Here is a 22182-nt window from a genome sequence, read left to right on the forward strand (position 1 = left end):
CGCCTTAACACACCAAGCATACAGTAATGTAAGCAATGTTTTATCCTATCAATGACAACCCCTTGAATGTATTAACAAAGATTTTATAGCTTATTCAGCTTCAATACAACTCTTCTATGATGTGGTGGATGATGTACCTAAGCGAGAACAAGGAAAGAGGCGGAGTTTTACAACACTTGTAAGACATTTTGAGTGTTCAAGAGCATTAATAGGTTTGTCTCAAGCTATTTTGACCACTTTAAACTGCTAAACATGGCATGAAATTACCTGACAAAGTGGGCAGAGACCAATAGTACTGTATTTATTTATTTATTTACTTTATTTAGGGGGGTGGGGTTACCTTTATATATTACCGGTACATTTACCATTTTTGGATACATTTTTTTCCAGAATCACTCTCAGGTATTAGAAAGAATGTCAGTGTGTTTCTACAGCCAAGGTTGTTTTGTTTTTGTTTTGTTTTTTAATTATTATTTTTATTTTTTTTAAATGAAAATGCACATATCAAAATTATCATCTGTCTGGCAGCCCTGTGCAGTATTGTTGTCAAACACACATTTATATGCCTATGCAAATGTGGAAGACCTCTGAAGACAGAAAAACAATTGCTCAATACAATAATCACAACATGCAGCAGCAGTGATTAGTATTGTCATACATTTCTTTTTGTTTTGCACCACTTCATGGCTTTTGTGCATCACGCCCAACAACTCGACGTTTAAGATGATTAAAAAAAAAAAAAAAAAAAGTGGCCGTCTCAAGCGGTGTTTGCTTCAGCCATTTGCGTCTTCTGTTGCTATTTGGTAGCTCAGTAGTGTAATTTGCATGTGTATGTTGTTCAGCTGCAATCATGTACGGCGCAAATCACTGGACATGTCGTCACATTTATGAAGCCTACTTGCATTAATCTGTTGGTGGGTGATAATTCCTGAACTCTATCAGCCTACATTGTACTGTTTGGCATCTTCCCTTATCAAATCCATTGTTCCCAAGAACACTCTGTCTTGTGCAGCCAGTGCTCACAGTGCAGCTCAGTGACCTTTCAAAAGATAAAAGTTAAGCTAGTTTGTTCCCACTACGGGCATAATAGTAATTGGAACACACAGCAATGCCTTGGCAAAATCCTTCCAACAAAATGCCTTGACAGTTAAGTTTGTGGAGCCGTATCACAACCCTGAAAATGAACCCGCCCTGCAATCTGGCTAGCTGTGTTGATCTTCCTGGCATCAATGAAATCAATCTGTTGGACAATTGCTACAGAGTATATGAGGTGTTATAAGTCCTCTGCTATGACCCCTCTCGTCTAGGTAAAGGGGAGAGGAATAAAGTTACGCCTGTTTTAAGACTTCCAGAGTAAATATACAGCATCCTCTGAATGGACCATACTGCACAACAACACACAGTGGCTATAAAAAGTCTTCACACCCTTGTTAAAATGTCAGGGTTTTGTGTTGTAAAAAATGAAAACAAGAACACTGTTATTATCTATAATGGGAATAATGAAATTGAAAAACAAATTGGAATTTTTATGGGGTAAATTAACAAATAAAATAAAACTTGGTTGCATAAATATGCAGGTCCTTACACTATTACTTTGTTGAAGCACCGTTTGATTTTATTACAGCACTCTGTCAGTCTATCAGCATGGAGCATCTTGACTTGGCTGGGCCCTTCCAAATGTAATCTTCTGGGGAAGAAGATTATTTTTGTTTATTTGGAAGTATGCTTTGGGTTTGCGAAGCTGCCTCGCAAAAGATCAAAGGTTTTTTTTGCCCAAATTAAAAAGAAGAACAGTCCCAAATTGTGAAACTGCCGTGTGTGCGTGATTGTGTGTGTTCAGATTTTAACAGGGCTTCCATCTCTTCACCCAACCTCTCTCATCTCAGCCAGTCACGTCGGCTTTGCAGCCTCAATTTTGGTGGGTTTCAGCAATATTTTCTCCAATGCACATGGTATATCTAATGCCTTGCAAATTCATTTGCATCCTTCCTGACTAATTAGTCATAAAGTGCTCTGTAGCTCTCTATGGAAATTTCAAGAACATGCTACCAGAACTAATTAACTTCATTTGGAGATAATCAGTCACTTTAAATGATGGCAGGTGTGAACTGACTACTATTAAACATTTTGAGCTTGAATGCATCTGTATTCTGTACACAGCCACATCTGCAGATAATCATTTTGTATATTTCAATGAAACATTTTATACAGGTCGTAGTTCACATTAAAAAGTCGTGATCATTGTCCATCAAAACACAAAAAACTGCACCATTGTTAATTGAAAATTCAAATGTTGAGGCCTAAAGTAGTGACTCAACTGTATTAAAAAAAAAAAATCAATTCCTTCTATTACTTTTTTTTTTTTTTTTTTTTTTTTTTTTTTTTTTTTTTTTTTTTTTTTTTAATGGAGGGGGAAAAAACAGCATGTAAGCAAAAATGCCACCTCCTCGGCAGGGATAATATATACCAGACATAGGCCCAATAATAAATGGGACTGTCAAAGAAAGATTCATTTTAATATTGATTGTTGTCATGCAGATATTTGTCATGTTCTATGTGGGAGGTAAAATACATGCTTATCAGTCGTCATCATCTACTGGTGTCATTCATCTTGACACATGTTGAGATCAGCACCACTGTGCGTTCACTTTTGTAGCAGTCAAATGATCACAAAGAAGCACCCGATCTCACCAAAGCTCATTTCTTCCCTCGGCACACCATGACAGATCAGATTGCGTGTTACATCAGGAAAAAAAAAAAAAAAAAAAAGCTTTGCAATGCAGAAAGCATTAGAATAGTGACAGCTATGACATTCTTTCACTGAGGTCTGAAAAGCATTTTTAAGGAATGACCATCTGTCAATCAATACTGACCTTTATTAGGTTTGTTAGAGCAGGATTTTTGGTGAAACTTTTATATGAATCTTCATGAGCTGACAAGTATAGCCACGGTTGGACTCGCCTTCCGTTTTGAATAGAGATAGCAAACAGAAACATCATCAATAAACATCAGCGGCAGAACCACGCAATGGATAAACACTAGGGATGTCAAAATTAGTGTAATTTTGATTTAATTTAAAGTTCCTGTAATGCCACAATTTTTTTTTAACACACGATTAATGATCGCCCCTTACTTGGAAAGCCTGTACTGAGGAAATTCCAGTACAATGCAGCAGACAACAGACGTCAAAATTGAGCAGAAATAAATTGAATAATAATGCATATATTTGTGGAGAGTGGGGTCAAGTTGTATTTTACAATTTTAAAAACGTACAGAATTTCACAAGTTCATGTTAAAGATTAGATAGCTCTTAATCTAAAGAAAAATGCACTGACCGTCTTACAAATGCAATTATGCCATCTAGTGGCAGAATAATTACCTCAACACAAATCAATATCGCATTCATTTTTTACAATACAGCTACAGCACATCTTTTTAATTTTAACTCTTAATTATTGTGAAATTACTGCATCAATGACTAAAAGATGCAGCCATATTTATATTAGTTTAACATTTCTTTCCCACTTCTATGTTAACAAGAGTATGAAAACTGAGAAAAAAAATATTTTATTGTACATTTAGAACAGCTATAGAATTTGAGATTAATTGTGAGTTAACTAAGTCATTGTGATGACAAATTTTAATCGCCTGTCACCCCTAATAAATGCTATCATTTTTTTTATTCATCACAAACATTAGCATTCTGGCTACAATATAACTTAGCATGGATTAATTCTCTTCTATTGTATTTAATATAGTTTGTGAGCTATATATCTCAGAGCCATGAGAAAATGTGAATGACATTTAAACTGCTGTGCTACTGGTTCTGGTTGGCGTATGAGTATTTTCAAGCTAGCGGCGATGTGACGGACTGACCTTAAAGAGACGCAGTATATTGGCCACCATGATTGACACAGAGCTCGCGGACGCGCCAATCACGCCGACCACTCGCTCCGGCTTGGTGATGATGGGCGGCCCTCCGCTGAGACACTTGACATCGGTTGAGTCCTTCTCGATCAGCGCCTGCACGAATGTCAGCGACTGCTCCAGAGCGTGCGTGTCGCGGGAGCAGGTGTCCAGGATGCGAGCGCCCAGAGTGATGTTGGGCAGCAGCTCGTTGTCATTATTGATGCGGTCCAGAGCGAACAGCATGGCCTCCAACCTGTGGATCCCTTTCTCCTTCTTGAGCTCGCCACAGGCTTTGCCTTCGTTTCCTCTTGCGTGCACAGGGAAAAGCCCGCCCAGCGATATGTCCCCATCGATGCGTATCGAGTTGAGGTGTGTGTGGCCAGGCGTTCTGGGTTTGGCTGCCCGGGAGGTGACGAAAGAACAAGCAAGCAGCGACAGCCAGCAGCACCAGCCGAAGCCCCCTCGCAGGCTCATGTTGACGGGCTAAATCAGCATCCACCCTTTGAGCATAAAAGAAGTGAGCGCACATAAACGCATATGCAAAAAGTCTTAAAGGCGAGCCACCATATTTTTCAGACCTCAGTCATCTTCAAGCGTCTCTTCGCACACTTTCTGGCGGCAACGCAACTTCCCCAATTGTCTCAGTTCACTTTTGTTGGATCTTGCTCCTTTTGTTCTTTGCTCTTTCCGTGCTCCTGCAGTGGAATGTGATGTGGTTGCTACGTGCACGACCTCAACGGTGCAGAAGGAGAGCCGAGACTGAAACTGCAAAGAGCATTCTTGGACGGCTTGAACAAAAACAAAAGGGAGTGCGTTAGCCTTTCTTCTGCGCTGGTGGCGAAATCACTTTGGAGCTTCTGGCTTTCTCGCTGTCCTTCAGGCGGGCAGAAATTCACAAGAGGTCTGCACAGAAAGTGCCTGTGGAGTAAAAGGAAAAGTGTATTAGCAACATTCATGGATCAAGGGAAATTGAAGGAAATGTGTTTTTTGCAGGGATGCTTCCTAGCATTAGCCCTTTACACAGTTAAGGTTTAATAATTCATTTTGAATCCGCCGCAAATTCTTCCCCTTGTCAAACAAGCTGTACCCGTCTGGCATGTAAAGCAAGGCCACGCACTTCATCTTTTAATCCACATCTATTTTCAACATCCTTAAATTCTCGATCTGCCCAGGAGATAATGTTTTGTATGGCAGTCGTTCCTTGAGCGCCTCCACAGCACCGCAATGAATTATTTCTTTGTACCTTGAGCAGAACGGATTTGCCGCCGCTGCTCGGCATCCTTCCATTTTCTGCTCTGCTGTTGTGGATCCTCTGTCGCGCATGCGTCAAAAGGTTAAGAAACACTTGACTAAATTAAGATTATGGGAAATGTTTATGATCTGCAGAGATGAACAGTGCTTAGCAATGAGTCACAGCTCAATTGTTCTTTGTTAGAATCTCATATTGGGCCTGTATGGAGTTTGCGTCTTCTTCTTCTTCTCTCCAATCACTATATGACTTAACACAGTCCAAAAACATGTTAGTTTGACAAATGAAGCTACTGTGAATTATCCTCTGCCGGTTTGTACAATTGAATCGTGTGTTAATTTAGATTACGTGTTATCAAGGTATGCAAAGTTTAACAGTGGTGAATCTAAATATTAGCCGAACTATGTCCACCTCCTATTATTGGGCTTTGTTACTTAAATTTGCCTATAGGTTGCAAAATATGTGGGCAAGAAGAGTGACGACATATTGCTGTGAAGACGACAAGGTTTCGTGCTCATATCCCACTGAGCAGCAAAAATTTGAGTGTTTGATCAGGGTTCGTTCAAGGTCACCAACAACTGTAATGGTTGCAAACATGTTCAAAATTATCTTGCAACAAGAAAAACTGTTTACAACCATTGCAAACGTCTGGCGAACATCTTTGCAACCGTTTGCGACCTTGGTCAACACTGATTAAAAAACAAAAATCAATATTCACTGCCTTCACAAACCTTCGCCACTTAGTGGGATACAGGCTTTTATAGTATTTCCTTTTCTATCTTTTTTTTTTTTTTTTTTTTTTTTTAACAGGAATGCTGAGTTAAAGTGAAAAGCAGCACACTTCTTAGACCGTTTACCTCTTAACTCATTCACTCCCGGCCATTTTCACATTTCGCAATCCCGTTCACTCCCGGCTGTTTTACTGGATTTTGACTGATTTTGCAAGGCCCACAGAATATTGTGTTCTATTGCTATAAAAGCATGGAACCTATCAAAAGAAAGATTAAAGTCTCTTCTTTCATCAGGAAAAAAAAAGTATGTTTCTATCTGTTTCCGTTTTGCAGCAATTAGCATTAGAAGAGAGCTAAGTTTCATCAGTTTTCACAAATCAGTTTAAAATTGTAAGTAATTGAGCTTTTTTTCTCGATGGCCCTGGTTGATCTCCTTTGTTCTGCTGCCACCTGCTGGCCGTTTGTGTAATAACTACCATTTCTGCAACCGTTCTTTGCAGTTGAGAGGCTACATCAAAGCCTTCTGTATGCTCTAGCATAAAAAAACGTATAAATACGTCTTTGGGACACTTAGAACATTAAAAAAACATATTTATACGTTATTGGGAGCAAATGAGTTAATCAGTAAGTGGTACGCTTTACTTCACTTCCAAATGACTTTAACTCTACTTTGATAAGTTTTGCACAAAAGTAGAAAGCACCACGTTTTGCAGAATTCAACATGCTTTTGCTGGCCTATTGGGTTTTCTGCATTATTCTTCCAGATCTGAACGTATGGCGATAACGTAACGCTCTAGGTCATCTTATTCAAGTCTGCTCCGATTTTTTGTTTACATCTTGGATAATTCTAACGACATCTACAGCCAGACTAAGAGAAAGTCAATTTGGCACAATTCCAGTCAGATGTGTTTGTATGTATCTTGCAATTTCATGTTTCAGTCAGACCATAATTTGATTTCCTCTGGTGTAAACATATTCCGTATGACAATTTAGTCATTAGTTCTCCTTCCACTCTAAATGAGCTACAATCGAGTCCAAGCCTCCTGTGACCCAGAACCAGATCAGAGACGCGCCAAGCAGATGAATGGAATATTCCTGAAATTATGATGCATCTGCTCTTTGCATCGGCATTCTCACGAGGCCTCTTCTGCCCTTCGCCTCGTCAGTTGTGTGGAGACTTCAGTGCTAAACCAATAGAGTGGTTGATCTGCACACAGCTGGAGTGTCCTCCAGTCCTCTTTTTTCTTGATCATCTTCTGACCATCTCGGCCCATCAGTATCTGGGAGGATTCATACTGCTCCTATATGTGTGAACACACTCTCCTACTGTGCCGTAGCCTGAAAGACCACAAATTCTTTCGAGATCACAAGCACCTGCAGCTGTCACAGCTTTTTCACTTATTTGAATAGGAAAGGAAATGTATTTATGACGCTGCTTCAAAATAACACGTTTTCCTCAACTTTATGCACATTCACAAGCATCTTATTAACGAGGAGGTTTTGAGCGATTTGCATGAATTCTAGACAGCTTTCACATCTTCTAGCGTCCGCATCACTTCTCTTTTCTTTTACATCGGCATGGCATAATAAAGAAGCCCTGTACACTAACGCGGTTCCCATCCTGCTGGGAACGAAAAGGAGATATTTATATAATCTGCACAGATCTTCCCTCTAAAACGCTGCATCCATAATGGATGAGGGCTGAGCACTCGCTGGAAAACACCTTGTTCTGAGGAAAAGCCTCCATCAGATGGAGGAGGGAAGGGTGGGTGGGTGCCTGGGAATGCTCTCCTTGGAAATGAGTTTAAAAGAGACAAACTAAGCTGTTAAACACCTCACACAATCAAATGGGATGTCAGAGCAGTAATGGTGGCGGGCCACCTGACTTTTAGCCACAATTACTTTGAGGAGAGTAGTTTAAAATACATATTTCTCTAAATGTAAATGGGTCACATTGTAAAAATAACAGACATCTTATTCAAATTAGTGTGATTAAAGCATGTGGTAAAACGTTTTGAATGCTGAATAACCCTCTTGGAGTCTCAAGAAAAGTGCCTGGACATCCCAGCGATGAAATCTTTGCCGCTGCTGCATTGCTGTCCTCACTCGGTGAAACTCGGCATGAACACTGACAGTGGGAGCAGCTGTTTGGTCACGAGTCCCGGGTGGGGAGGGGGGGGGGGGGGGTCTATATGTGCAGATAAACATCAACCGTTGGCGGAGTCATAGACTTGTGTACCAAATCCAGGGAGGCACAATAACTCCAGCTTAGCGCCACAGAACGTATTATGTGCTGGTTTTAAAGCAACGCCACTTGATAATACGACTTTTGTATAACGCGTCCGCTTGTTTGGTTTGTTGTTTCCTTTGGGATCAGCAGTAAGACATTACGATTGAGAATAACTTCATTTCTTCTGGAGAGAAAAAGCAGCAGGCGTTTCTAACCTAACATAGAAAGGCCTCTAAAAGTGAGGAAAAGTATAAATCTCTGCTCTGCCAAATGATTAAAGTTTGATGCGAGTGATTCTACATTTTGAATGTCTTTGGCAAGTTGCCAGCCACCAAGCAAGCCTCGCATGCCAGACGGCTGCGAGGAAACCCCGCAGAACAATTAGCTGCTGTGGCGCTCTTGTTTTGTTTTGAATTCCAAGTCAAAAGTGATTCCCTCTTCGTGTCAGGCTGCAGACAAAAATGGAGTTTGAAGCTCTGATTGATGTTAAACGAACATGGGAAAGTTGCACTCATTTTGAAGATGACAGTTAAATTTCACAGATGTACCGTATTTTCACGACTATAAGGCGCACCTAAAAGCCTTCAATTTTTTGAAAAGCTGACCATGCGCCTTATAATCCAGTGCGCCTTATATATCAATATTGAGCCGCAACACATCTCGCTGTCAAGACGCTATCGGTGACCCTGCACGATCAGTGACGCGCATGCGCAGAAGATCCCGCCATCTTGGATCGCTAGCTAATACTAACACTTTACTTCAGAGGAAATAATAAAACAGTTGTTTATTCATTTTGGGAGTGAATGGAGTTGTCAGAAAGCTGGTTTGTAATCTATTCATAAAGTTTGACTGACCTATCTGACTGTTTTGTTGACATTCCCTTTAACGCAGCACCATCTAATGGATAATAATGTAACCCCAGCCTCTACTGTAGCGCCTTATATATGAAAAGTTTGAAAATATGTCATACATTGAAGGTGCGACTTATAGTGCGGAAAATACGGTAACTGAAATATGCTTAAAAGATGCTTGAACAAGGTCAGCAGTATACCCCCAGTGACCCCATTCTCAACAGCAATTTTTCTGATATTTTAATTGTTTTACAGAACTTTCACAATAATTGTTATCCCTTCATAAACTTCAGATAACGTACGTCTTCAAGTTGGAAGCTATGCAAATGAATATTGTATTGCTGGTTTGCTCAGAACATGAGGAAAGATCAGATGATCCTCTATCCCATAATGTACAGTAGCTGTCTGCATTGCATGCTATTAGGGGTGTTAAAAAAAATCGATTCGGCAATATATCGCGATACTACAGCTCGCAATTCTCGAATCGATTCAATAGGCAGCCGAATCGATTTTTTAACTTCCATTTTTGATGGAAAAATATTCCACAAAACATCTAACGTTCACACCTTAAGCATGGAAGAATGTTATGTTAATGGAACATTAAGCCTTAATATTTTATTTCAATGCTGTTCTAATATGAAAAAAGGTTACAACCTGTTTGTTAAATATAGTGGCTCACAGTTATAAGACTGAAGTTTCAGATAAATAAATAATACATTTTCATACAAATCTTACAGTGTACATGTACAAGTTTACTGAATAGTATTTTCTAAATTTGAGTAAAAAAAAAAAATCGCAACAATCGGTTTACAAATTTGTATCGGGATTAATCGGTATCGAATCGAATCGTGACCTATGAATCGTGTTACGAATTGAATCGTCAGGCAGTAGGCAATTCACACCCCTACATGCTATTGACATTCGCTGGCACGTTTCAAAATAAAATAAACAAATAAATAAAATAAAATGCTGCCTCTTTGCTTTCCAAACGCAGCCATTCTTCTATTTTCCACCTCCAACAGGATGCGACATTTCTCTGCTTTCTTTGCCCATGACAGTTTCTGTTTGAAGTGACATGAGTTTAATAATTACCCACATCACACTGACTATTGTTTTGAGACAATAGAGGTGTCGAGAAGAAGGAGAGGAGCGACACATCTCCACAATTCAGTGGTTCACTTGTGCTCATTAAAGACAACACAGCACTGCGGGTAAATCGCAGACATTTCAAACCGCATTATGAGCTTTTTCATACGTGTATCAAAAATGCATTCAAATCAATATATGACTCAGGGCCACATCGATTCATTCAGACACAAGTCAGAATGAAGTCAGTCCAGATTAAAAGAAGAAGACATATAGCATAAAAATGTGCTTCATACCAATGGAAGGGTTCAAGGCAGCGCGTTTCATTACATGCATTGTAACTCTCGACTCGCAAGTCTGCATCCATACCATCTCAATAAGCCACACCACACACAACTCCCACCTCTCCAACACCTCCATTACCTTATCAACATCTTCGGGACACTGTCCATTAACTCGCTCCACCAGAGCCAGAGATACGCCTGATTCTTAATCATCCATTAACATTTTCTTCATGCAAAATGCAGATTCCATTAACAAACAGTCAGTGTTGCAGCCCGGGGGCCAGCTGGGTGGACGACTCATTTAATGGGGAAAATGCCGACCGGGACACTCGCCAAAGTATATTGGAAAAAGAATCATCGTGAGAAATGAAATGTTGGCCACATGCCGAGTTGCAGCGGTTTATTGTTTCTTACACGAATTTTTAAAGCACGTTTCCTGCCCATATGTAAGATCTGAATTATTCACAGGCAAAACCTAAAAGTCACTCCCAACATATACACAATTAATGCAACCATGGGCAGCTACGACTTGTCCTACTCAATTTTTTTTTATTCATGACAGGATACTGTTTCAAGATCGAAAGATGAAAAAAATGCAGTGTGTGTTTTTACAAGGATGTACCACACAAAAACATCAATAATTAGCTGAAAGGCCAAGGTCAGCAGCCAAGTAGTCGAAAATGTCATGAATGAGGCTATCAAAGTGATCATTGCAAGACGCTGTGATGTTTACTATTTTAAATCAGACTGTCTGGGTCCCAGTCCCCCCTGCGACTCTTTATTTCTAGTTGTCAGGCACATCATCGGATCCCCCTCATAAGGATTTGTTGCATTCGATATTCAGCGTTCCGTGAAGTGATGTTGTTTCTTGTTAGTGTGCATCTTGGCAGCAGTGGTGAAGACCGGTTTGCAAGATGTGCATATTAAAGCAAAAGTGTGTACTAACTTGACTCTTAGAGAAACAAAAAAAATTAAAAAATCATATCTGTGCTACTCATTCAAAAGAATAGCACCACTTGGCCCAGAAGTCTGCGGGCTAAATTTTCATAGACAACACATGTTCGCACGGGCACATATCTTGATTCCTTTAGCCTCCTTTGCATGTTTGGGAATTTGGCAGACTACTGCGCCATACTGGACGTTTTGACAGGCGAGGGCATTTTCTTTTACGTGCTCCCGGCGCACCTCATAATTTGGTTGGTGAAAATGCGAGTTTATTTAACTACCTACCCCCAATTCCATAATCCCGGGAGAGGGAAAAAAAAAAAAAAGAAAAAAAAAATCATGGCGCCATGACTGACACCTGTCCTATCCACCCCATGTGTTTTTTTTTATTTTGTTTTTTTTTAATAGCAATTGCAGGCCATGTCAATTTTTAGCATATTTCACGGACCACTAAAAACTGTCCAGCGGGCCGCAAGTGGCCCCCAGCCCGTAGTTTGGACATCCCGGATATGATGTATATACGTTTACCTTTGTGCAATCAACAAATTGCTGAATTGATGTTTGTGTTCCCAACAATCATATAATTATAAATGATATAAATTAAGAAAATCTTAAGTGGAACCTGTTGACAGTAGAATTTATTTATTTTTTTGCCATTCAAAGCGTGTTCATTTTGAAGCACGTGCACTACGGTGCCTCAGAATCAGGGAGATTACATTTCGCAAGCCTACCACCAATTACTACGTTCGCTAAATTTGTCTCCTTTGGGTATCTGTAGCAGAAATTGGCTGCAAAAGATGTCAGTCTTCTGTAAAGTGATTACAGAATTACGATTACTAGACCTACAATTATATATATATATATATATATATATATATATATATATATATATATATATATATATATATATATATATATATATATATATATATATATATATATATATATATATATATATATATTAGGGGTGTGAATTGCCTAGTACCTGACGATTCGATTCGTATCACGATTCGATTCGATACCGATTAATCCCGATACGAATTTATAAGTCGATTGTTGCGATTTTTTTTCATTCAAATTTAGAAAATACTAATCAGTAAGCTTGTAGAGTGTAAGATTTATATGAAAATGTATTATTTATTTATCTGAAATTTCAGTCTTATAGAGGTTGTAATCTGTTTCATGTTTGAACAGCATTAAAATAAAATATTAAGGCTTAATGTTCCGTTCATATAACATTCTTCCATGCTCACGGTGTGAATCCTAACCCGAAGTCAGACGTTTTGTTGAATATTTTTCCATTAAAAATGGAAGTTTAAAAATTGATTCACACACACACACACACAAAAAAAAGGCAATGATGATAAGACGTTGAATCGGTAAGACTACCGAATGAACAATTCTGAGCTCTTAAAAAAAAAAAATAAAAAAAAATCGATTTTTTTTAATTGAATCAATTCGAGAATCGCGCGATGTAGTATCGCGATATATCGCCGAATCGATTTTTTTTAACGCCCCTAATATATATATATATATATATATATATATATATATATATATATATATATATATATATATATATATATATATATATATATATATATATATATATATATATATATATTAGAGATCGACCGATAATCGGTCGGGCCGATAATCGGGGCCGATATTTGACATATTGGTACATATCGGTATCGGTCTGTTTTATTAATCTGACGGCCGATATGAGCGATCCATTTAAAACTCCGTCTTTTCGCTTCGAATGCAGCCCAGAGTGTCTCTGTCTGTTATGGAGTCCAACTCCAGCAATGTAACGCCCATAGCAGCATTTGATTGGTTAGCCGTGCAAGAGCCAGAACCAATCAGTAGTGTATGCCTGTATCACAGTAGCCGGTCACACACGCACCCACGTACACAACGCGACAGACACATGCTTCGAAGGTAAGTTAAAAGAGAAGAGACTCCGCCGATCGTTTCACCGTGATAAGCTAAACACATTGAATTATGTTGTGTATTAAATGCACTATATGAATGGAGCTGCATTGCCTTGCATTGAATCCCCGCTAGCTAACAGTGGTGTGTTCAGCTTAGCATGTAGGCTAACACCCAGTAGCTAATTCGCTACTTGAACTACTCGGGGAGGGAATCACACACATTTTCACTTAATTAAGTAAATAATGTTTGTTAGAAAGGTTCAAAATATTAACAGTTGTCATTATTATATTGTCTAGTTCCATGTTAAGAGTAGAGTAACGTCATTATATTTACCTCTCGTGACGCACACATTGCATTCTGGGTCACGTCCATTACTTGTTGCATAGCGGTTATTATGCAGTGAGATGCCACAATGACACTAAATAGCGTTTAGTTACTTTATATTGTGTTTATTTGTCGCACTGGTTTGCCATTGTGTGCCTTAAGCTTCGACGTCGATTTGATTGACAGCTCGTTGTGCACCTCGTTAAAGTCCGCTCCGTAACAAATTAAGTGTCTCAAACACCGTTTAACTACACGAACGTCTTCTCTTCCGTATGTTAGGCATTAGTAGAGAAGTGCACTAAAGTATAGTGTGCTTATTTGCTCGTTTTGTCTCTCTTTTCACGTCATGTCTGCCGTCATTTGGGACATTATCCTCTCAATGGATGCCACTAATATGTAACATCTACGGCCGTACACGGCTGCAATTAATGTTCAGTGATGTAATTTCGTTACGTGCATCATACTTTGAATAATGAGCTCATGTTTGGTGTGTTGTATAACTTTCTCGTGTGTTAGTAACTATTCATGTGGACAGCTAAGATAGTGCTTGTTAATGTGAATTAGCAATGTTGCAGCCCAGTTATTACTTAGACAAGTACATCTGTGCCATTAAGTGATACAGTACAGTACAGTAGTGAGAGAATAGTGGGCCCATATACACACACGTGTCTATAAGTGTAAAACACATTAAACAGCAGAAACTGGCAGCGGTCCACCGCAACAATGTCTGTTTAACCAAGTTATTCTTACTATTATTATAACCAAGTTATTTTACTCGACATTTTTCTGCGTTGATTGGGGCATCCTAAGTGGCAGTAAACTACATGATGAAGTGTCTTTTGACAGTTCTCTTGTGGAGAGGAGTAGCATGATATTGCTGTTCTCGATTTAAGATCCTCAGCTTATCAAAACTGTCTATATGGTAACAATAACAATAATCATAATAAGGTCTACAAGAACTGTATGGTGTTCAGGGATGAATAGTTTTTCTCATGGAATTTTTTTTATTTATTTTTGCTGTAGTAATAAGTAATGCCACAGCTGATGCACATTTTGAATGACAGGGTTCCTCCTATTACTTCAAAATATAAAAATATAACATTTATAGAATAAAACTACAAGTATCCCAAATGCTATAAAAGGTAATGTCACATTGGCCCCCACATTTAACTCCCCCCGCCACCACCGTCTTATTGCAGATAGAAGGATGTAAAATGAAAAGTGTAGTGTGAGAATCCATTGTAAAGAACGGTTAGGGTTTGCATTATTCAAAAATTTGGTGCCAACATTTTAACTTTTACTGCAAATGAATATCGGCTTCAAATATCGGTTATCTGCCTCCTTGACTACCGATAATCGGAATCGGTATCGGCCCTGAAAAAAGCATATCGGTCGATCTCTAATATATATATATATATATATATATATATATATATATATATATATATATATATATATATATATATATATATATATATATATATATAAAAAAAAATCTACACATGATCCCTTTAAGAGGCTTTTAATCTAACATTTGTACTGGACATGCAAACTTAAATGTTTAATTTCTACAGTCTTTTCAAATTGTGCTTTAAAGTATCTGATTAGATTACAGAGAGAAACAAGAAAAGGTTAATTCTAGGGATGTAATGATAAGCGCGATATCGTGATATTAAAACTGCCACAATATCGTCGTGGTCGTGGTCACAATATTTAAAAGGTTGATTTCCATTTGTGCAGTTCTAGCACCCTCTAGTGGCTAGTTTATTAGTGCAATTTAATTTTCATTAGGGATGTTTTGGCCTTCTATGTTTAAAATCTATGCTAATCGTCACATAAAGGGTCACCTAATTTTCTTGTGAAGTGATCAATGTGTGCTTGCATTAGCAAGTAATGCCTCAATATTGTTATTAGAGATTGTAGGGTGTTTATATGCATTGCTGTTATGTACAAAAGCACAATATTGTGCTTTTTTTTTTAGTATGAGCTCTTTTTTTTATTTTTTTTACGATATTGTGTTCGTTTTTAAATATTGCCAATGCCCCCACAATATGGTGATAATTATCGTATCGTGATGTATGGATATCGTTACATCCTTAGTTAATTCTCTGCATTATTATTATTATTATTAAGTTATCAAACTGCAGTGTGCAACCATCATCCTCATCATCAGGTGGCATCTTGCCTGCTCAGTCCATCTGACCTCTTAATATTAGCCGTAAAGCAAGCAATTACGTTTTCATTTGATGGCAAGGCCTGCTGCGTCCAAACAACTAACCAAGGCAGTTGCACTGTGAAACCCTCTCAGAAGCCTCTTTCGGGTTGTAACATCAAGTAATGCCAAGCTACCAGCTCAGAGCTTCACTGCAGAGTGTGCACGGTAGATAGTTTTGTCACAGAAAGCAATTGCTCCAACGGTGCCTCCCCCAGCGGCGACAATAGGAGGGCATTTGTCAGGAATCACATATTTCAAATCACACTCGGCGCTTCTAAGTATAGCTGGGGTTTAACTGCACTCCTGGAAGCGGGAGCTATGAATACTGCATCCCTCTGATTCCCACCACCCTGTCAAAGAGGGTTTCACTGTTGAGGTATGCTTGACTGGATAAAGTGGAATTCTTATCATGAGAGCGCCACCATTTACTTCCTGTCTACATTCCTCTACACGGGTAGAGAGAGGAGCAGACTGTTCACCTCTGGAACAGGAATTGGATCGAAAATAAAAGACATGAGCCTGGATCTTGCATTCTGAACTCGTTTGATTGATTGCCTCCAGCCTAAAATGAATGACTAAAGCTTGTGATGTGCAGATGATGTGGAAAACACTGTCATTTTGTAAACATTGTCCATCGGGACAAGTGAGCTCCATCAGCGTGAAAACAGGTTGAAAACAAGCGCGTTCCGAATGGCTGCCATTAGGGGTGTTAAAAAAAAATAATAATCGATTCGGCGATATATCGCGATACTACAGCGCGCGATTCTCGAATCGATTCAATAATCGGCAGAATCGATTTTTTTTTTAAAAAAATTTATGATTCACACCTTGAGCATGGAAGAATGTTATATGAACGGAACATTAAGCCTTAATATTTTATTTTAATGCTGTTCAAACATGAAACAGATTACAACCTCTATAAGACTGAAATTTCAGATAAATAAATAATACATTTTCATATAAATCTTACACTCTACAAGCTTACTGATTAGTATTTTCTAAATCTGAATGTAAAAAAATCGCAACAATCGACTTATAAATTCGTATCGGGATTAATCGGTATCGAATCGAATCGTGACCTGTGAATCGTGATACGAATCGAATCGTCAGGTACGAGGCAATTCACACCCCTAGCTGCCATCATGTCCCCCGTTCAAGACATGACATGGTGGATAGATGATGGATAGATTTAGTCATGGCTTTTTATGGCTCCTTTTGTGGGGTGGTTGTTAACTTCCAAGTTTCACCAATTGCTGCTTGTGGTGCGGCTCAAAAGGAAACAATAGCTTACAACAAAGCCTAATTGACACGGTTGCACAACCAGCCCCCTATACAGTATCTTAAAGCAAAAGCATTGCATCATTTGATCTTCAAATAGGATCTTCACATAATGTTCACACAGCACTGAAGAGATTTTCATCTCACCAAGACATCATTTCGTAACAAAATGTGAAAAGATTTCAGGCATGTGATCATATTTATTTCTTCAAATGTTACAATTGGGCAGCAATGACAAAAAAACGTCAACAGCAGTTCGAGTCGTCTCAAGCAGAGTAGAAACAGCTTAAAAGGATGTCTTCCAGTGTGAGTCAGTGATTTAAAAAATAAATTAGTACAACAGAACGTGAATCCAAGATAACTTCTTTCATCTGGAATCATCCTCTTTTAAAGAACTTTGTTTGATAGTCAGCCGATGGGGATTCAGCAGGATAGCCGCTTAAGTGGCTTTCCTCGCCCGTGTCACAGCACAGCACGGTGCAAAAGCCAAAGAAAGCCCACTCTAAGTCATTTGGATGAGCATCGTGAGATCACAGTACGTTGCTCTGGTAGTGTACAGACATGATATGTTCAGCGTTTAAGTCTCTTAGTTTTTACGTACGTGGAACCCATTAAAAAAAATGTTCATGGATAATGTTGGGTCCATTAGTTAATCAATAACATCCTATGCATGCCTTATTTTGACGCAAATTGTTTTATGTAGACTACCATAACATCGATAGAAACAGTTGAAAAGGCCATAAAGGCTGCATCAGAAACAGCTACAGGGTCCTCTAAATTTGGAAAACGGGTCCTGTAAGATCGAGTGGACATGCAGTGTTTTCTGTAATAGTCACCTTTCACACTGCACTTAGCACAGCGCGCCATTGGACCAACCATTTTACCACATCCAATAAGACAGATAGTGGCAACAGCAAGAGAGATTGGCAATGTTGTACAGTAATAACAGCATGACAGAGAAAATTGAGTTATGTGTATAATATTTGTATTTGTGGGAGAAACAATCTAATGCTTGGTAAATTTGAACTCCTGATGCTTGGGCCAAGTCTCTTCAACAAGCTGTCAAACTGCTTCCCGCCCAAACAGAGTACACCTCCAAATGTTCTTCTTGGAGATGTACAGTAGCTCTCAGGTGTGCCTAATTTTCACATCCTGCCATGCAATTATGAACTCATTTCCGTTTTTTAGCCTCCTCTCCCTTATTATAAGGAAAACAAGGGCTTTCTGTTTTAAGACACCAATATGTTAATTCAAAAGCGAAGGGCCAAATGGCCCCAGTCCGGTATTTGAAAAGGGAGGAAAAATCCTGAGATATTAAGTGTTCAAATTCATATTGACAATCTACAGACAATTTTACGTCCAAAGCAGGGAAAACGATGCAACATGCCACTTCCTGCTCTGTCAGTTTTGCCATATTGTCAGCCTTTTAAAATAATTGTCTAAGTCGTTGTTGTTGTTGTTGTTGTTGTTGTTGTTGTTGTTGTTGTTAGTGTTGTTCCGCTACCATTATTTGGCTCCCGATACCGATATCCAGCTTTGCCGTATCGGCCGATACGGATACCATACCGATACTGAAGGGATTTTTTTTTCTTCAACATGAAAAAGCTGTCCTGCCATTGGTTCAGAGCATTCAAGGGCCAATAGGATATCTTAGATCGGCATGCAGTGAACATGTAACATACCAGTGAATGTCGTGCACCAGCAAGACACAAGATCCTGCATCCAAAATCCTATATTAGCATTTGAATGAATGGTATCGGCATGTTACTTGTGAGTAGTCACCGATACCGATACCACTGTTTTAATGCAGTATCGGCACCTCTGCCGATACCAGTATCGGTATCGGAACAACACTAGTTGTTGTTGTTGTTGTTTTTTTTACAATTGTTTTTTTCCCTAAATCATGATGCAAATGGTTCAATTTTTTATGTTTCAAAAAATCGGTTCATAAATAAAGTTGAGTCGAGTCGAGTCTATGCGTAAACTGCGATTGGCTGGCAACCAGTTCAGTGTGTACCCCCGCCTACTGCCCGAAGCCGGCTGGGATAGGCTCCAGCACCCCTGTGACCTTTGTGACGAGTAACTGGTTAAGAAAATGGATGGATGGATCTATGCGTTAAATACAAAATGGTGCTTCATGTCATAATAAGCAAATGGACAAACAATAGGAATGCAACAAAAAACAAATACATTTTAGCTAAAAATCAGTTGCAAGTTTCTTAAAATTGAAGTTTTCTCTTATCCAAAATGTGACTTGAACTGACCTGAGTATTTTTCTGAGATAGAAACCAAAAACCTTTGATGGACTACATGGAGAACTAAAGTCTGTGTAGTTATTTTGGGGTGATAAGTATGATAAGTACATGGCACACTGCATTGGGTAACAGCCCATTAATGTTCTGTTTTGAGGGAAGTGGACCAAGCAAACAAATGAAGGGACCAGCTTGCTTAATATTATCTACCAGCACTGAAATCGCTTCATCCATTCATCTCCTCTTGAGAGAGATCTACAGTATGCAGCTTCAAAGGGCACCATCACTTGGATTTAAGTCCCAATTCTGTTTTTTTTTTTTTTTCACCCGTTTTCTTGCTCTCATCATGAGTGCTTTCTTGGCAACTGGAGTGTGACCCATACTTTATATTATGAGTACATGAGGAGGATAAATACGCTAATAAAAACAGTGAATCAGAGGATGTTGGCTTGTAAGCTTCACATCATTGCTAATGCGGCTGCCAAAGCGTGCGTATTCAAATCTGCCACTTTATTCCTCTTGTGAGCCATATTCTTTGATTCTGGACTGGAAGGTTCTTGTTGGCCAGTCAAGTGCTGCAGGCATAAATGTTGAAGCAATCTTCCCAGTGAATGAGTCTGAATTTGTGTGTAATTAGGCATTTAAGTACATCACAAAAAGCGTGACAATCAACTTCTCTCAGCAGTTCATTTATGAATGTTGTTCTTTTTTGGCTTTCCTCCATAATTATTTCTTCCACATAGACATTTTTGTTGACCTTTTTAAGATGTACTCAGGTCTGTTGCACTAATGACGGTTTATTGCTTCTTAATGTGTCTAATATTTCTAAAATGCCATTGTCAATAATGGCACTTTAAATGGGGGGGAAACAAAGAAGCTATGTCCACCTCTGTCGGCTACATATCAAGACAACTCTTTTAATGAGATGTTTTGGTTATCTGTCCCAGGAGGACAAGCAGATGCCAAGCTTGTGACTTCACCAACTATTGGCCTGGCAATCCGATTGCGGCTTTTACCGTTCAGCGGTGGTGCATGTGAATGGGAAAGACTTTGACGATGCTGTTGTCTGTATATAGTGTCTCAATGTCACGCTCCCTCAAGAAAAGGACTGGTTTAAGTGAGCTCAGCCTTGCCAACACATGTACATGAAAAATCACTAATATATTGGGTCTCGGGGTGTCTTTGGTGTTTCTAGGTGATTCTTGAATCGTCTGCTAAGCTAAATCACTGCATCTTAACTTCAAAGTCTGACAAATGGCATTTTCACAGGTATGTCCAATTCAAAATCTTTTGAAATAGCTGAGCATTGAAATGTTATGATTATTTTTTTTTTTCTTCATCTGTGATTTCTTTATAATTTGTTGCATATCGCTTGTGTTGGTTTGAGCTTTCTTGGATCCCTGGTTCACGTTATCATTCCTCTCCGAGATCAATTAAAAAAAACTGTAAATGTGTATCAAATTTCATATCAAATTATCAAACGCAGCACTTAAACATATGATGTTGTTTTTCCCGAAGTAAGGTTAGTTTTGGTGTTGTTCTGATACCGTTTTTTTTGTCTACCGATACCGATTTCGATACCCAGCTTTGCAGTATCGGCCGATACCATACCGATACGTAAGGTTGTTTTTTTTCTCAAAATGAAAAAGCTGCCCTGCTATTGGTTTAGAGCATTCAAGGGCCAATAGGATATCTTAGATCAGCATTTAGTGAACATGTCACATATCAGTGAATGTTGTGCACGAGCAAGACACAAGATGCTGCATCCAAAGTCCTATATTAGCCTTACAATTAATGGTATCGGCATGTTACTTGTTAGTAGTCACCGATACCGATATCACTGTTTTAGTGCAGTATCGGGGCCTCTTCCAATACCGATAATGGTAACAACACTAGTTAGTTTGATGTTGGATATTGGCAAATGGCGAGGTGATGCCTTTCTTGTGATATATGCAAAGACACTCATGACTTTTTAAGTCATGATAAACAGGGTGAACGTTGTGTGTTGTGAAGTCTCCCTAAGCGCTGCGGACAACTGTGAACAGTAACACTAACACTTGCCTATAAAAAAAAAATACATTTTGCAAATATAGTCCTGCAAATAAGTGTCCATCCATTTTCAACACTGCTCACAGGCATATTGGAGTCAATCCCAGTGTTTCTAAAATGTTAACATATTCCTTTTATAATGCCACATCATCCTCCTAAATTGGACCGTTTAATTAGAATAGCTTAAGAGATTATATTTACATTTGGATAATAAAAGCGGGCTGAATGATAGCACGTTTCACCTCAAACTTTCTGGGTTTGCATGTTATTGTGGAGCTTAAGACTTTTTCCCAGGGTGCTCCCAAAGCCCCAAAACATGCATCTTTGTCAGATGACAAAAGTAGTAGTCAGCTTCCAGCTACCGGTGTATACATATATATATATATATCCATCCATCCATCCATTTTCTTGACCGCTTATTCCTCACAAGGGTCGCGGGGGGTGCTGGCGCCTATCTCAACTGGCTCTGGGCAGTAGGCGGGGGACACCCTGGACTGGTTGCCAACCAATCGCAGGGCACACAGAGACGAACAACCATCCACACTCACACGCACACCTAGGGACAATTCGGAGCGCCCAATTAACCTGCCATGCATGTCTTTGGAATGTGGGAGGAGACCGGAGTACCCGGAGAAGACCCACGCAGGCACGGGGAGAACATGCAAACTCCACCGAGGAAGGTCCGAGCCTGGACTCGAACCGGAGACCTCAGAACTGGGGAAGCGGACGTGCTAACCACTCGACTACCGTAGCAGATATGCAGGTCAGTTGATGAGTTTAAAAAAATGTTTAAAAGCAAAGTTCAAGAGCATTATTGAAATCAGACATGAGCTAGTAAAATTGC

The 22182-nt window shown here is 39.1% G+C and overlaps 1 protein-coding gene across 3 annotated transcripts in view; it reads right to left on the reverse strand.

The window, feature by feature from the left end:
* Positions 1–22182, reverse strand: part of LOC144013558 (metabotropic glutamate receptor 4-like) — a 196004-nt gene that overhangs the window by 137859 nt on the left and 35963 nt on the right. For 2 of the 3 annotated variants that reach the window (XM_077512588.1, XM_077512590.1), the window contains exon 2: positions 3877–4827. In XM_077512588.1, the coding sequence (XP_077368714.1) occupies positions 3877–4383 (507 nt within the window). In that variant the 5' untranslated portion in view covers positions 4384–4827. The remainder of the gene's footprint in view (positions 1–3876; positions 4828–22182) is intronic. The other variant, XM_077512589.1, reaches the window with a different exon arrangement.

Source organism: Festucalex cinctus, chromosome 2, assembly GCF_051991245.1.
Source record: "Festucalex cinctus isolate MCC-2025b chromosome 2, RoL_Fcin_1.0, whole genome shotgun sequence".
In the NCBI taxonomy this organism is placed as follows: domain Eukaryota; kingdom Metazoa; phylum Chordata; class Actinopteri; order Syngnathiformes; family Syngnathidae; genus Festucalex; species Festucalex cinctus.